At 40.1% G+C, this 18,090-nt stretch overlaps 1 protein-coding gene across 1 annotated transcript in view; it reads right to left on the reverse strand.

Annotated features, from left to right (window-relative positions):
- Positions 1 to 18,090, reverse strand: part of TSPOAP1 (TSPO associated protein 1) — a 92,883-nt gene that overhangs the window by 34,524 nt on the left and 40,269 nt on the right. The window contains exons 6-13 of the mRNA XM_058164524.1: positions 15,556 to 15,648; positions 14,687 to 14,770; positions 12,709 to 12,798; positions 12,136 to 12,258; positions 11,171 to 11,275; positions 9,432 to 9,482; positions 6,491 to 6,698; positions 1,612 to 1,856 (exon numbers count right to left, since the gene is read on the reverse strand). Coding sequence (XP_058020507.1) covers positions 1,612 to 1,856; positions 6,491 to 6,698; positions 9,432 to 9,482; positions 11,171 to 11,275; positions 12,136 to 12,258; positions 12,709 to 12,798; positions 14,687 to 14,770; positions 15,556 to 15,648 — 999 coding nt within the window. The remainder of the gene's footprint in view (positions 1 to 1,611; positions 1,857 to 6,490; positions 6,699 to 9,431; positions 9,483 to 11,170; positions 11,276 to 12,135; positions 12,259 to 12,708; positions 12,799 to 14,686; positions 14,771 to 15,555; positions 15,649 to 18,090) is intronic.

The following is an 18,090-nucleotide window of genomic DNA, read 5'->3' on the forward strand; positions in this document are numbered from 1 at the left end:
TATTTGTTTAGTCATTTCACCCTTAATTATTTTCCCACTCTGGAGAAACAAGGACTTGGTTAATAATGTTAGTAGCTGAAAGAACACTCCTGATTTTGGTGCAAGTTGAGCCCCTGGTGATCATTGTAATCAGGGATTGCAACTCTGCTGTTTCCATGGATGGGGAATTTCTGTTTCCTAGCAGATGTTCTCTCTAGCCATGGGGGAAGAGCAGAGGGAGAGGAACAGTTAAGCACTGGGGCTTTGCATATCTTGCAAAACAGGAGGACTTTACAGATTGTTGTTGTTAGTCGCAAAGTCGTGTCCGACCCATCGCGACCCCATGGACAATGTTACTCCAGGCCTTCCTGTCCTCTATCATTCACCCGAAGTCCATTTAATCTCATGCCAATTGCTTCAGTGACTCCATCCAGCCACCTCATTCTCCGTTGTCCCCTTCTTCTTTTGCCCTCCAGCATTAGGCTCTTCTCCAGTGAGTCCTTCCTTCTCATTAGCTGGCCAAAGTATTTGAGTTTCTTCTTCAGGATCTGGCCTTCTAAAGAGCAGTCAGGGTTGATCTCCTCTAGGATTGACTGCTTTGATCGCTTTGCACTTTACAGGTAGTCCTTACTTAACAAATGCTCACTTAGTGACTATTTACCATTATAACGCCCCCCCCAAAAAAGGTACTGGTAACCTGGTTCTGGAGTTTTGATGGTGGTGTGCCCCCCTGTGGTCACATAACTGCATTTCAGGCCCTTGGCAACTGGTTCACCTTTACAACAGGTTGCAGTATCCTGGGGTTACTCAGCCTGATGTACAATGTTTCCAGCAAAAAATTCCCATAGTAATGCATTGACTTGCTTAATGACCATGGCATTGACAACCACCGCAAAAAAGGTCATAAAATCAGGTTAGTCACAAGGGTGCCTTAACTTACAACCATCATGATTTATCACATACCAAATACCGGGTTCCATTACATTCGTACGTTGAGGACTTCATGTATTTGCTGAGACCAGTGTTTCTCAATCCTGGGCACTTGAAGATATGTTGACTTCAATTCCCAGAATTCTAGAAGTTCAAGTCCACTCATCTTAAAGTGGCCAAGACGATAGTAACTATCTCTTTGAGTAAAAGTGCAAAAAGACAAACCCCTGACAATGGGGAAAACACATCCAAATGTTTAACAGTTTTGTTACATCAATTCATTCTCTTCAGAAGAGAAGGAGGATTTTTTTCTCTAACTTGTTCAGAAGGAAACAGAAGGTTAGATCTTGTTGATTGTTATTTTTGGCTAGTTTTACTCTTATTCACTTTTCTGGACTTATATGCTGGGATACAGGATATAGGTTTGCAAATGGTTAAAACAGCACAGATCAATCTCATGTGTATTTTGTATTGAGAAAGGGTTGAGAGATGGCTCAACCATCTCTATGAATAGAATAGAAAATAACTTTTATTGGCCAAGTGTGACCAAGGAGTTTGTCTTGGTGCATATGCTCTCAGTGTACATAAAAGAACCTTCATCAAGGTACAACACTTACAACACTTAATGATAGTCCTAGGGTACAAATTTAACACTTAATGTTAACACTATGCTGGCCATCTCCTCACACATCCATTACTGACCTCAGGAGTGGGGCAGGATTTGGGGCTGTTGTTGTGCATGGACTCAGATCTGGAAGAGTTGGACTGGGCTTCCAACTTTTTGATTGCTTTTTTTGAGGCAACTGGGGGACTGCTTGTATCTGGACTTCGGGCCAGAGGAGACACCACAGGATCAATGAGCCGAAGTGCCACTGGGGAGAACCTTTCCACCTCTTCATCTTGAACTTTTCTACTGCTCCGTGGAGATACAGGGACAATTTCTGGATCTGAAACCAAACATTGTACATCACATTAGGCAGGGAGGACAAGCAAACCCATAGAGTTCACAGAACATTTCAGGTTTCATTACAGAAAAGAGCCATAAAGCTGGTATACAACACCAACTTTCCCTTTTTGAAGTACAGGTAGTCCTTGGCTTACAACCATTCATTTAGTGACCTTTCAAAGTTACAATAGCACTGAAAAAAGTGATTTCTGACTATTTTTCACACGAGCCTTGCACCATCCCCATAGTCACGTGATCAAAATGTGGACACTTGGCAACTGGCAGGTATTTATGAAGGTTGCAATGTCCTAGGGCAGGGGTCTGCAAACTTGGCTCTTTTAAGCAAAGCTGGCTGAGGAACTCTGGGAGTTGAAGTCCACAAGTCTTAAAAGAGCCAAGTTTGCAGACCCCTGCCCTAGGGTCATGTGATCACCTTTTGTGACAAGCAAGGTCAATGGGAAAGCCAGACTCACTTAGCAATTGTGTTACTAACTTAACAACTGCAGCATACATTAAAAGAAGAAGGGAGGAATTACACGTGGTTTCAATATGGGCAGTTAAAGGCTAGATGGAAAGAAGATCAGAAAATTGGTATTATTCAAAATGAAGAAAATTTGGTAAAACAAATTAGAAATCAAACCCAGGGGCATATAAACAGATTGTATAATGCGTTGGTAGAAATAGATTCTGAAAGGGACTTGATAAAGGATTGTATGATAAAGTGGGCGCAGAATATTCAGGAACCAATAATGTTGGAAACTTGGGAGAGAATTTGGGTTAGAAATGTTAAATTTATGCAAGCACAGAATTTAGGGAAAAACTTTTATAAGATGTTTTATAGATGGCATTTAGATCCTAAGAAATTATCATATATGTATCCAGATATGCAAGCGAAATGTTGGAGATGTAATTCTGATGATGCTACATATTTTCATGTATGGTGGACTTGTAAGAAAATTAAGTCTTTCTGGTTAAGAATTTGGTGGATTATGCAGAATGTTCTGAAGAAGAAGATAAAGTTCCTACCGCAATTTTTCCTTTTGGGAATAACAACAGACTGTACAGTGATTGAGACTAAATTGATTTTGAACTTAATAACAGCAGCAAGACTGTTGATTGGACAATATTGGAAGAAAAAAGAATTACCCACAATAGAAGAATGGATATTGAAAGTTTCCAATTTGGCTGAGATGGCTAAAATCTCAGCCTTCTTGAAAGACAGTACTCAAGAAAAATATCTAAATGAATGGAAGAATTGGATTGATTATATTCAAAATAGATATCAGATTAAGAAATTTCAGATTGCCTTTGAATGAAGGACGTTGTTTTTGATTTTAATGGAAGAAGTCAGGATATGTGAGAAAGAAGGATTATAATTGTGTTAGATTTTAAAAATTTAATGTATGACTGTTTGTTTAGTGAACTATACCTTGTGTTTGCTCCGGGAAGTCAGGGGGGAGGGGGGTTTTGGAGGGAGGGGGGAAGGAGGGGGAGGGAGGGAGGGGAGGGGGAAAAATTTAATTGTTGTAAAACTTTTTTAATAAAAAAAAACCCAACTGCAGCGATTTGCTTAACAAGTGTGGCAGGAAAGGTCGTAAAGTGGCCTTTCTTGCTTAGCATTGGAAATTTTGGGCTCAGTTGTGATCATAAGTCAAGGACTACCTGAATAAAATTTGAACCACCTTTCTTTCCCCACTCCCCCACCCCACACACATATACGCAAACTAGAAGAAAGAAGGAATTTTATCCCTCTTCAGAAGTTTCTACTTGAAAAGAATCTTAAATTTACTGCATGGATTTAAATCTACTGTATAAACACAGAGGCTGAATCTTTTGAAAAACTGTAAACTCTCCAATTTACCCAGACCATCCTTAATAAACAATTCAAGGACTTCATAGCTACTAAAAATTTTGGTTAAGAAAAGGAAAAGTCAATTCCATGACCTTTAAAATCCTGCAGTGTGTGAGTGAGGAATTACCAGCATGGGGTAAACACAGAGAAAACGTTCAGGATGGAACGAGAAACAAATAAAGAGGCTATTTAAAACTCCTCCTGAGTCCATATGAAATGCCTTTAGCAAAGATCTCCTGTTCCATGTCCGAATGAGTCACCGTTCTGGGTGTTTTTCCTTCCAAGCAGCTTCCACTGGGTGGAGGTGTTCCAATGCTGGAGAGGGAACTGATCACATTCACTGCCAAGACGAAACAGCATTAGGCACTCCGCCAATGACCTGGGTTGTCCCCTTTCCCCATCAGTCTCCGTCAGGTTGGGAAAAACAATCTTTAACCAAGCTCATAGGGAAACGGTCCCCTTTAGAGGAGGCAGTCTTTTGTGTTTCTGCAGTCCTGACACAGAAGAAAACTATCTGTTACTGTGAATTTCTCTTTACCCAATTTTTTTTTTTTTTTGCCAAATCAACATCAGTGCCAGCCTTGCATAACCCCATTATGCTATGGGCCTTCCAGAACTTTTCATTCTGAAATTAATTGCTTCATCTGCTGCTGTGGTGCAAAGGAAGAGTTTCATTCAAGCTGCCCAGAGTTGCTGGATACGAGATGGGCAGTAAATAAATTTAACCAATCAATAATTTCACAGCTACTGGCAGCGTTTCTATGCTGGGAGGAACTCCGAGGCTTCTGGATTTTTTTCAAGTTGCATCATGGCTCATCCCTAGGTTTTTGGTTTTTGTTTTTAATTTGTTAATTGCTTTCTGGCTGCTCTGGGAGGTACTTTTGCTGCATTCTCAACAGTAGCTTGCAGGAGTTTTTCCTCTATTTTGTTCCTTGCCACCGAGAAGCAAACATGCTGAAGAAAGAACGGAGGGGGGGGTGTTGGGGTATCAAGTCTGCCAATTTTTATTATTCTCCCTCTGGCTGCTTGGGAGGGAACACTGCCTGATTTAGGAAAGTCATGAAGCAATGCAGAGCACTGAAAATATGCTGATGGTTTGGCAAGGGCAAAGCCGGTGGCTGTAATTGGATCACTGGTCATTCTAGTTCTGTACCATCTAAACCAGTGGTAGTCAACCTGGTCCCTACCGCTCACTAGTGCGCGTTCCAGCTTTCATGGTGGGCGGTAGGGGTTTCGTCCGATACTGAAGCACTTTCCTTTTTTTAAATTTAATTGACTTTTTTAAAAATGTTCATAGCATTATTTAAAAACATTTTAATTAGGTTTTCATAAAATTCTCCGTGACAATTTAAATTTCTGAAAATATACTATTTGTATCTCCCACGCATAAGTTTAGTTCACGTTACATAAGTGAAACTAAATGGCGCTATAGTGCGACCGGAAACAAAAGAGCCTCGTCCCAGAATAGCTTGCTCATCTCCCCCCACATCACCCAGCTGTAACAGACAAGCAGAGCTGGTAGCCGTCGCCACCCCCAAACCCAATCCATGATGCGCAAGAGGCATGCACAGACGACGATATTACTGTGGAACTGGTGGGCGATTAGAAAATTTTCCTACTAACAGAGACACAAAAGTGGGTGATAGGTATAAAAAGGTTGACTACCCCTGATCTAAACTGACCAGCAATAGTTCTTCAGTTTTTAGGCAAGATCTTTTCTTGAGTCTATTTAGAGAAGTGGTAGATTGAATGGAGGATCTTTTGTCTACAACACCGTGGTTCAGCATGAGCTACAGTTTCTACTTCAGGTTATGACTGAGATCATCCTAAAATAATTAAAATGTTCTTCCCTAGTTCAGCAACCTGACTATAACTCCCAGGATTCTAAGCCTTATTGATAAGAAATTCTGAGAATCACAATCCAACACATTTAGAAGACACCAGGGTGAGAAAAACAAGCATTACAGCAGGCACCCTATAAAATACAGGTAGTCTTTGACTTATGACCACAATTGAGCCCAAAATTTCGGTTGCTAAGTGAGATATTTGTTAAGTGAATTTTACCCCATTTTGCAACCTTTCTTGCCACAGTTGTTAAGTGAATCACTGCGTTGTTAAGTTACTAACACGGTTGTTAAGTGAATCTGGCTTCCCCAATGACTTTGCTTGTCAGAAAGTCGCAAAGGGTGATCACGTGACCCCGGGACACTGCAACCGTCATAAATACGAGCCAGTTGCCAGGCATCCAAATTTTGATCATGTGAGCATGGGGATGCTGCAACAGTCATAAATGTGAAAAATGGTCATAAGCCACCTTTTCACTGCTGTTGTAACTTCAAATGGTCACTAAATGAACTGCTGTAAGTCGAGGACTACCTGTATATACCGTATTTTTCAGAGTATAAGTATTTTCCCCACCTAAAAGAGGGTGAAAATTTGGGTGCATCTTATACTCCGAATGTAGCCCCGCCCACCCAAACAGAGAGCCTCTCAAACAGCCTCCGAAAGGTCCGTTTGAGAGGCTGCCTTTGCAAAGAGAAGCTCCTTTGCAAACGGAACTTTTGGAGCGAAGAGGCTCTCAAGCAGATTTTTTTTTTCTTATTTTCCTCCCCGCAAAATTAGGTGTATCTTATACTCCGGAGCATCTTATCTTCTGGAATATATGGTAATTTGAGATGCATGTTGAAAATTTTTAGATGACCTTGGTGCTTCCCTTTCCGAATTATTCTGTTGTCAAGAAGAACATCAAAGAAACACGCAAGGGTTCACTTGTATGCTGTCACCTTTCTGCTTGAAGCCATTGGGGATCTGTGAAGAACTCTTGCAAGTAGCGAAGACGATCTCTGAAGTCACCAGGGAAGAACAGAAGGAGGGAGCGGATGGAAGACTTAATTTCCCAGTTTGGAGGCGAAATCGATTGAGTTCCTGAGAGAGGAAGTTAAACTGTTCTGTGTGGCTGCGACATTGGTTTTCCAACTCTCTCACACGGGCCTGCATCGCAAAGAAAAAACATCAATTATAGCTGAAGGCAGATTTTAGGAACAGAAAGAGATTTTAAGGGAGTAGAGGAAGATGGTCCATCTTGCAGGTTAGCATTCACAGACACATGCTGACTAGCCTAAGTCCACTATGGTCCACTGACAAAAAGTGCCTCCCCCCCCATACCTTAAGTGGCCTTCAACCAGAACTCTCAGCATTATTCAGTTCTGGCTGGGTAAATATGGAAATTGCAATCACATTACTGGAAACTTTTAAGATGGAAGAAGTTAGCTTAGAGTTTACCCAAGGACATTGATTGATTGATTTGTTGTTTCTGGGTACTGCCTTTTGGGTGGATTACATTATCATTTCCCACCCAGTAGATCCTAGATCTTTGAAAGATTTAATTTCATGATGCATCTGCTTGGGACAGCATAGCAAAATTATATTAGAGCTCCTGCAAATGTAGGCATTAATTTCTTGTTTGTTTTTGGATGCAGTTTTAAGCGTTGGTGGTATCTCAGCAACTATTCCCTTCTATATGAGTCTTCCTGCTTGTCAAGATCAATGGAGAGACCATCTCCATTGCCCAGCAGTGGAAAGGGTGGGACGTGTCAAAGGGCTTTCTCTGGAACCAGATCTAAATTCTGGAATTTGTATCTTCAGGAAATCAAGTTGGCACCTTCTCTGATAGTGAGTACCTTTCTTTTGGGATAAGGCAAACATAAACTTTAGGAGGTGCTGCTTTCTCATTCTGTATGCTACATACTGTCTTTTTATTACATATTTTGTAATTGTTATTGTAAAGGTTTTCAGAACTCCCTTTGGTAGAGGAAAGCTTCCAATAATTTTTTGGGAGGATAAAGAATCAGTTTTAAAAGGCAGCCCTGTGCTGGACTGTGGGATAAACCTTCATGTGCAAAGATCAGCCATCGCAGCTCATCACAAGAGGAAACTGAGAAACGTTAGAACCCTGACAAAGGGGGAAGAATTGTGACTGCAAAGAGACTAGAATGAAAAAAAAATCCCTAGTTTTTCTTTCCTTTCTGCAAAAACTTCTGAAAGAACATCAGTAAAAAGAGGTTGGGTGGGTTATTGCATAAGAACCCAATTGCAGACTAGACATATTATTAATGACAATGAATAGAAGACACATACCATCATACATTACACACACACACACACTTCGATGTTAACCACATCTACATTACTAGTTATTCTACAGAACAATGTATGTGCATCATCTCCTTCTCTGTATGCCACAAAGAACAAGGGCAAGGAATCTTCTTCCAGCCAAATATTTATGGCTAATTAACAGATACAGTAAAAGAAATGTACATAAACTCAATTTAAGGATTAGGGAGGGGAACCATCAAGACAAGTGAAACAGGAAACAAAACCATTTTCTGACTTCAAAGGAACAACAAGTTCTTCTCATTAGCTAACTTTTCAGCAAGAGTTCCTTCAGATGGGAGAAATCCCACCAGTGAAGCTTAACACTTAAGATGGAAAGATGACAGCCAAGTAACAAAGAAGAATAAGGTATGGAGAATCCGCAATTTATAGTCGGGTTTGATTAGTTATAGAGTGGGAATGGGTGACGAGTTCAAATCTTCCAATCTGGGCACTTGCCACCGGCATGTGTTTATGTTGATTGTAGTGTCTCAGGGTCATGTAACCCACCAACAAGCAAAGTTAGTGGGAGGAGTGGGATTTGCTTAACAACCACACGATTCACTTAAGAACTGCAGTAATTTACTTTTAATATCTGGCAAAAAAGTTCATAAAATTGGACGCAACTTACTAAACAATTGCCTTGTTTAACAATGGAAATTCTGGTCTCAATTGTGGTTATAATTCAAGGACTATCTGGAGTAAAGGACACATTAAGAGTGTCAAATTTATATATTTTCCCATAAGCCCATTACTGCTTGGATGTTTCTTCCCTTCCTCTGACAGTCATCAGTAAGAACAGCCTTGTGTAATTGAAACCTTGCTCTTGTTCTGCTGGGCTAATAAAGATGCAACAATTATAAGCAAGTTTGGAAATGAGAAATATACATTATTGCTTCTCAAGTGCCTTTCAATTTTCTCCAGTTCTTTCATTGGCTACTCTCCATAATGCATATAAAACATAGTATTTCTCTGTTCCAAACGCTTCAGAAACAATTAAGATTTGTTGGAGGAAAGAGGGAAAAACAGGACATTTTCGACACATCTGAAACCATTAGTACCTGCATAGAATCCAAGGAATTCTGACAAGACAAGAAACAGCAGGGGAAAAAAAGTTGTTAACTGTACATCACCATCTTCCTTAAGTACAAATCCGGTGATTGATTGCAGGACTGGATAAATCAATTGAAAACCCACATCTGGAAGTATAATGGATTGTGAGATTAACCTTGGGAGACAGGAGAAAGAGCTGTAGCCAGGGCAACACTCAGATAAGAGATATCTCACACTCTTTCTCCTATCTTCCAAGGTTATTCTCATAGCCCTTTACTTGATGAGACGTTGCCTTCGAACCAATGAACTGCAATGGGGAATCTCTTAGCATTTTCCACGGTGACAAATTTAATTTGAGTCTTCTTCTTTAAAGACAAGCACATGCTCCACATAGAGCAGGCAGTGTTCGATATAAAAATTTGTTTATTTTAAATAAACTAAATGATACCTTACTGTATCTTAAATGGGTTTTTTTCTTTGGTTTTTACCTCCCCTTCTTTTATTTTCTCCTTTCCTTACCTCTAAAAGCTGCACTGCTCCTTCGTGTTTTTTCCTAGCTTCAGCCTGAGCCTAAATCCAAGAGAAAAGAAAGGTTAAGGGGGCTGACTATCCCAGGAATATTTATCTTCATTGACACAGAAGTGGGTGATTTGCTTGTAGACTTGACTGAATCCATAAATTCTCCCTAGCCATTATTTATTTGCATCTGGGGTACTGATTAGGTTTATGTTAAGCCATGATTTTTAACAAGTGAATATGCATAATAATGTAAACCATAATCAAGCTATATTGTAATGGGCAAATTTCATCTATTCTTTTAAACAATGCTTTGCATGACCAACAATACCTCAGTATTCTGTATATGTGAAATTTAGTCCAGGGAGACACTACTTGGGTTGACAAATGCTACAAGGTGAGAGGAAGTGGGGGTACTTGCCACTTTTGCACCAGTGGTGAAATCCTATCGGTTCATACCAGTTCAGGTGATCAGTGATCAGCTGTGCTGTGCAATTTAAAATCGCTAGAAAGCAGGAATCCTGCTTTCTAGTGAATCTAAATCATGCGGCACAGCTGTTCCCCTCCTCGCTGTTCTACTTACTTTCCCAAGCCTCTTTTTTCCATGTGCAGCGTGTGTTTGGCACATACTGTACATGTGTGCGCAGCGTGCATTTGGCACACACTGCATATGCACGCGCACACGTGCATTTGGCAAGCACTGCGCATGCGCAGGCAGAGAACTAGTGGCAAACTGGGGAGGATTTCACCACTGCTTTGCACTCCAATTATGGAACAGCCCCCCAGTTGATACTGAGTTGGCCTCTACATTATGGCCCATCTGGATTCTATTAGATATTTCAGAAGGCTTACCGCAATTGAGTGATGCCAGTGAATGGAAGACCGTTTTGGATTCATTGATGCACTTTTAAATTTTATTTTTTCTTATTACAGTTATTTTATTATACAATTGTATGTCATTTACAGACTGTTTTAATAGAACCAAAGAGTTGGAAGGGACTTTGGAGGTCTTCTAGTCCAACCCCCTGCTCAGGCAGAAAACCCTATAGTATTTCAAACAAATGGTTGCCCAATCTCTTCTTAAAAACCTCCAGTATTGAAGTACCTATACCTTCTGGAGGCAAATCGTTCCACTGCTTAATTGTTGTCACTGTCAGGAAATTTCTCCTTAGTTCAAGGTTGGTTTCGCCTTGATTAGGTTCCATTCATTGCTTCTTGTCCTATCTCCAAGTGCTTTGGATAATAGATTGATTCCCTCTTTGTGGCAGCCCCTCAAATACTGGAACACTGCAATCATGTCACCCCTAATCCTTCTTTTCATTAAACCACTATTAAACCCCAACTCAATTCACAGGATGTTGACCATTCTGCTAACTGAGATGGAGACTGAATAAATGAATGAATGATAAATAAAATGTGTTAAATATCAATAGAGTAGAATCAAATTGTTAGTTGATGAAAGCATGAGCAATTTCATCTTGCCCAATGGTAGGGAGGTGTTTCCCCCATCCTTTGGCAGATTGCATCTGTTCATGTCAAGGCAGCACTAGGCATTACTATGGGCTGAATGACCCATGAGAGTAAAAACACCATCATTAGAATTTTTCCTTAACTTCTGAAGCAAGTCAGTTCTTGCCAATGGGGTCTGTTTACACATTCATATGTGAGCCTTTGGCTGATGGAAGAATCAGGCTTGTGTGAATAAACCTCGGAGAAAGAAGCCTCCTTTTGACAGAAGTCACCTGCTGCAGCTGTCGGACTTCATCTTTTTTCTTCTGCAAGGCCTGCAAGGCCTTCTCGTGCTGATGTTCCAGTTGCTGCCTTCGTTCTGCAACATCTCTCATGTGCTGGAAAATAAGAAGACGAGGAAGAATTCATTGGGGCAGGTAATTCATTTTAACAAGTAAATAGATTTTAAACATAAGAAATCCGAGTGGTTTTCTCCCAGACCATTTTTTCATCCTGAGCTATGCAAATCAGGACATTCATAGAACCTAGTTGATGTTAACTCCCGATCAATAATTCAACAATGTCAATAATGATGTTTCCTTCTATGCTTCTAGGGATAAGCTATGTCTAAAAGAAAACATGGCAGAAAAGGGTCAAAATATTCATTTAATTTGATTAAATGTAAATTAAATATAAATGATAGCATAATTTTCTCCTTGCTATGCTAGTAGTTACCCCAAAGTTTTTGGAGCTCCAGATAATCCTGGATCAGTTTGTAAGTTTTCTCTTTCTTAGACCTGTGCATATGTATAGTCCCCAGGAGCTAAGCATAAATTAGGAGCATCTTTACCTTTGCCTTAACTGGAGAATTATTTCTGACTTGTAACTCACTATCTTAATTATTGAATTTCATTAGCATTTAACAGAAAACAGTGCTGATCACCACCTGAGGGCTTTGCTGAGCCTGTGTATTAAATGGACATTCTGTCAAGCATTCCTAAGATCGGCTTTAATTATTTTATAAATGGTCTCAGGTTGATGCCAATTCCTGATTCCAAGCTCTTGATTCATCATAGGAGTATGAATAACACAAATAAAGAAGTGACATTTACACTGACCCATATCCTCAAAATAAACTTTTAATCAGAAACCTGGAGTGAAAACTGATTCCAAATTTGCCGTTTCTGCTGGCTTCATTTTCCAAAATGAAGGATATCAACAGAAGGTAGCTGCTCTGGGACAGCCTTTTCCTACACACCTTGAGTGCCTGCCCGAGACTCTCCAGCCTGTCCTGGAGTTCCTGGATTTTCTGAAGAGCCAAATTCCGTTCCTCGGTCACTACAGAAACCTGCAACCTTAAGTCAGCATTTTCAGATTCAACCTGCATTAGGAGATACAGTTGGTTAGGAGGTGGAGGTGATGGAGGAGGAGGAGGAGGAGGAGGAGGAGGAGGAGGAGGAGGAGGAGGAGGAGGAGGAGGAGGAGGAGGAGGAGGAGGAGGAGGAGGAGGAGAAACTCCCTCTGACACAAGGAGCATTACAATCCCTTCTGCTTTAGGGTCTGATTAATTTGTTCCATACAAAATTAATTTTATGGAACTGTAAGCATGATCATAACTGGTGCTGGGTCTTTCTACAGAAATGTATGTATTTGTGTATTGATATTCCAACTTTCGTAGCCAACACACCAGAAAGATGAATGAACTTGGTTTACAATGAAATAATATTTATCCCTCAGGAAGACATTCTTGGGGACACTAAAGCCATGATCTACAATCACCAACTTACACAACTTTAGATAGGGGGGAGATAAGAGAAGGACTCAGGATTACCTTCTCTGTCCACTCGACTTGCCCCTGTAACACGGCATTCTCCTCAGAGAGTCGGGCATTATCACTCCGCACTTCCTGCAGTTCAATCTCCTGCGTGAGGAAAAAGAAAGCATGGATTTTCTGTGAATAAAGGAAGCTTTCCCCACTATGACAAATGTTTGATGAACACTATTACTCTGCTAAATAAATAATTCCCTCAACACTATTTACTAAGTCTGTGTTCTGTCCCCCTCCCCACCTCACGCAGAAGTGAGCGGCTAATAGTCCTTTATTGTTCAACCAACCTGGATTTCCCTCGTGGACAACAGACTTGGCAGCTACAGTCCAAATGCCTGCCAAGTTCCAAGTTCCTTATCTCTTTCGGAGACGGAAACCCCCGTGTCTGTAATCGGTTGCTGGAGCAGCCAAGAACGCACAGAAGAATCCTTTACACAACCCAGGCCTTTAACTCCAAAACTGCTGATGCGAAGTTCACATTTTGAAACTTTTGTCCGTCACAAGGGCCAGATGGCAACTCCCCCCACTTTTATCCCTTGTGGGGTGTGGCTCAGTGACTCAGCTATCTCTGAGCCTGCCACACCTCTTCCTTTGCTGCACGCGCTTATCTTTTTGTCGCTGCCTCAGCTCAATCCAAGATTGATCCTCAGCAGCTGGAGCCTGAGGCATTGCCAGGGAGGAGGAGGGTCTGGGAGAGGAAGGCCTTGTCAGCTCCTCCTCCTGGCCTGCAGCTGGAGCCTGGGGCGGTGCCAGAGAGGAGGGTCCTGGAGAGGAAGGCCTTGTCAGCTCCTTCCCATCACTCTCAGAGTCATCCTCCTCCATGAGGACAGACTCGGGGGCCAGAGTCACAATAGTCTGCACTACTATTAAACTTCTCATCATTCCCACCACCCATCTCCTTCCATTTATGACTGTATGACTGTAACTTAGTTGCTTGAATCCTTATGATTTATATTGATATTGTTTCCTGATTGCTTATTTGTACTATGACTATCATTAAGTGTTGTACCTTATGATTCTTGATGAACATATCTTTTCTTTTATGTACTCTGAGAGCATATGCACCAAATTCCTTGTGTGTCCAATTACACTTGGCCAATAAAAAATTCTATTCTATTCTATTCTATTCTATTCTATTCTATTCTATTCTATTCTATTCTATTCTATTCTATTCTATTCTAAACTTAGCTCCATTGACTTAAAGTACTCTGGTCGTGACATAAGGGTCCTGATAGGTACTATGTGATTCCCCAGGCTGTCCTTTCTGCACTCCTGGATTTAGGCATAAAACTCATTCGGAGAAAGCTCACTTCCATATCAATTCCAACAGCAATGAATATATTTCATTCCAGTCTAAACATTTCATCTTAATGTTAGTTTAGGAATTTAAAAAACCTGCAGAAGAGACTGTAAATAACAGAAAGCTTTCTCACTGAAGGATCCAATGACATGTTTAACGTGTGTAGCTAAAGAAATTCATTTTTTTCTGAAAAAAAAAATCAAACATTATCAATGCTCGATTTCTTAATGGCACATCCACAGTGTATAAGTTTGTTGTTGTTTTAAAAAAGGCAAAATGGTGGGTCCGGCAATGCAATAAAAGCCCCATTTTTTTATAAAGAAAAATATCACAATACATGTAAAAAAAAGAGGCAGGACATCAATCACACAATCACAGTTACCATCTTGAGATTTTGGATTTCCCCTCCACACCCAGCAAATACCCTTCTTAATGTATAACTTTGGGGGGAGGTGGGGAAATTGCTAGCCTTTGTATCAACTATTGCCGCTCTTTGTAATCCCCTGTTCTTGCTGTATTACTTGCATCAGTGATTTGCTATTATTAGCCAGTTATCGCTATTGAATCTTCCGTTCCTAGGGAGTTTGTAGGCATCCCTCTTCTGTCTGTTGAAAGTAGCTCTAGGAGTCTGCGGGCAAGCAAGCAGCACAATGCCAACAATGGGGGTGGGGACTCACTTACAAGCTCTGCACATCTCTTGTGCTTCTTCTTTACTTCATGCTCCAAATGTTCACATTGCTTCCTCTTCTTTGTGAGCTCAGAGTCCTACCAGAAGAGGAAAGCAGACAATCAAACTGAAAGGCAAATGACCAAACAAACCTTACTTATTTCAAAAGAGATGGCATAATTTTTAAGGATGCTGAAACCCCAAATGGCTTAGATTTAGCACGCTCAGGTCTTCTTTTCCAGAACTATGTTGCAAAAGCATACAGGTGGTCCTCGACTTATGAATCACACTTATGCCCAAAATTTCTCTTTGCTAAGTGAGAAATTTGTCTAAGTGAATTTTGTCCCATTTTACAACCTTTCCTGTCACATTTGTTAAGTGAATCGCTGCAGTTGTTAAGTTACTAATATGGTTGTTAAGTGAATCTGGCTTCCACATTGACTTTGCTTGTCAGAAGGTCTCAAAAGGTGATCACAAGCTCCTGGGGCACTGCAACTGTCATAAATATGAGTCACTTGCCAAGCATCTGAATTTTGATCACGTGATTGTGGAGATGCTGCAATGGTCATAAGTCATTTTTTCCAGTGCTTTTGTAACTTTGAATGGTCACTAAACATGTTGTAAGACGAGGACTATCTATAGTTACTTTTGAGGATAATGTTTCTATAAGGTGAAGATCAAGACTTCCTAAAGATGTGTACAGATCATAAAGTAATTTTTGCTATTGTTTTTTGGAAATTTAATTCAGCACCCCAGTCTACTGAATAGTTCTAGAATTTCCTGTTAATGTCCCATCCAAGGACTAACTAGAGCACCCTCCTTAGCTTTGCTAGATGTTGTCATATGCTGTGATAAAGATTTTTTTTTTTAAAAAAAACCTCACCAAATGCTTCACGTGCTCTTTGACTTCAGGGGCAGAAAACAATGTGTCTTCTCTTCTTTGTACTCTTCCGAAAGGAAACAGTCCCGTCTCTGACTGCAAAGAGACAAATTTCAGCCAAATTGAAGAGCAAATGGCCCTGTTCATTTTGTGATCCACAGTCTTTCTTTACTGATAGGAGTTAGCAATTTATTAATTTATTAAATTTCTACACTGCCCATCTTACCTAAGCAATTCTGGATGGTTTACAACACTGGGAAGTTTACAACACCCAGTCTTAAGACCAAGTTTCTGTCCTGAAAATCTGTTTGCTGCTGTGACCTGCTTTGGGTGTAGGATGTCACTTCTGAGGTTAGGCAGGAATGTGGACTTCAGTATGGCTGAATTCACACAATAAGCTAGTCCGGGCTAAAATAAGGTTTGGTGGCTTTGTTATTCAGCACTCCATGAGAACTAGGCTATTTATCTGTGCAAATTATGGGGCCAGGCTATCACATTAAACCATCATATGATTTGCTTAGGCATAACGTATAATCAGAACACAGCACTGCTGTCAGGCCAAATCCAAGAATTACAAAGTAGAAATTCTTCCCAGCTGAGTTTTTTATTGTTTTCACATCTATAGGCAAAAATCTTGCAAGACTGTGGACTCTACTGTCTGCATCTACAATATGATTTGTAAACTACCACGGAAGGGCTGCCTTCACCCTTTTACTCTCACACCTAACATCCGGACTGAGTTCTCTTACTTCTTTGGAATGTATCCTATCCCTCCTGGGTGTCCATCTTCCATCACAACTGCTTAAATGACATCTAATAAAGAAATCCTTACATTTTTACATACAAGAAACTGAGTTAGTAATCAGTAGGTCCAGGCTCAAATTTCATGTCTGTCAGGTGTGAAGAATCAGGATCACATGTTAGTTTGCAGTTAAGCTGATGTCTTCTTCTTGTTTATTCGCAAGAATCTGCTCAACTGTCAGTACCAATTGGGTGCTGGATAAGAGTTAACCATTTAAAAGTGGTTGAACTAGACCGCACAAACGTGCCTACCATTCCTGTCCTATTGTTTTTCTTTTCTTTTTCCTATATATATATATATATATATATATATATATATATATATATATATATATGTAGATCTTTGGTTATTCGGGTTTTCTCCCGCGTAAAATTGGTAACCAAAGATCTACATACAAACACCCGCGAAAACCTCAGAAAACATATATATATATATATGCTTATACCTCCTAATACTTACTCATATATATGTTTATATACTATATAATCTTTTCGTATGATGTTGTGACAAAATAAATAAATAAATAAATAAATAAATGTAATGCGTCTAGGTTGATTCCTTTTAACTCCAACCCCAGGCAATGCCACTCCTTCTCCTTGTATAAGCAATAAATTTATATTAAAATTATATAAAAGATAAATATATTATCATCCCACCCCTTTGTCATATGACATTATTCTAATTATTTATTTTAATTATTTATTTAAGAAAATGTATATGGTTGCCCACTCACTCTCAGTGACTCTGGGTGGTTTATAAAAATAAAAACTCAATATACAACAATAACCCTCCACACACACACCTGGCAATAACAATTGATCAGATAAGTCACTTTATGGATGCCATTCCACTCAAGGCTTCCCAGGTCCATTGGCAAAACCAGGTCTTCAGGGCCTTGTGAAAAAGCATCAAAATGGGAGCCAATCTAATCTCCATGGAGATAATGTTCCAAGAGGAAGAAACCACCATGGAGAAGACCATTCTTCTGGGTCCTGCCAGATGTACCCCCTTAATAGAGGGGACACACAACATTCTCTGACTCTCTGCTCTGATGGGTTGGATAGATATGACTGGGAAAAGATGGTCCTTCAGATAACCTGGTCTCAAGGCTATGCATCTATTTCTTATTTGTTTGTCTGTATATCTATCAATCATATTTCTGAATTGCCCACCTCCCTCTAAGAAGATGTATAGAAACTGGGCGACCTTCAGTTCTATACCCACCTTAAGCACAAAGACAGCTGGGTGACCTTGGGCCAGTCACTTTCTCTCAGCCCTAGAAAGGAAGCAATGGCAAGCACTTTTGAAAAACTTGCCAAGAAAACTGCAGGGACTTGTCCAGTCAATCTCCAAGAAGTGGACACAATTGAATGAAAGTGTGTGCACATCCACACCCACACATAATTTATTTTTCAGAATTGGGAGATACTGTAATTCCAATTCTGAAAAATCAAAAATAGATAAAAATATGAATTGACAATCTAAGCTCCCTCTCCATACATTAATCATTACTTTTTATTAAAATCAGATAAAAGCTAAAGTACCACTGTATTTACGTTTCTCAAGGGCTTGACTTCAATCAACACCCAAACCACTAATGTCAGGAAACTGATAGTAAACCCAGAATATAACTTCTCAGCTTCTATGTGTGAATCAAGCATGATTAATGAGCAAGAAGAGTCAGAGATTTTAACATTCTTTTTCCTATTCTAGCACCTTTTGGGTAACGGGATTCA

The sequence above is a fragment of the Ahaetulla prasina genome, chromosome 1, assembly GCF_028640845.1.
Source record: "Ahaetulla prasina isolate Xishuangbanna chromosome 1, ASM2864084v1, whole genome shotgun sequence".
Lineage (NCBI taxonomy): Eukaryota > Metazoa > Chordata > Lepidosauria > Squamata > Colubridae > Ahaetulla > Ahaetulla prasina.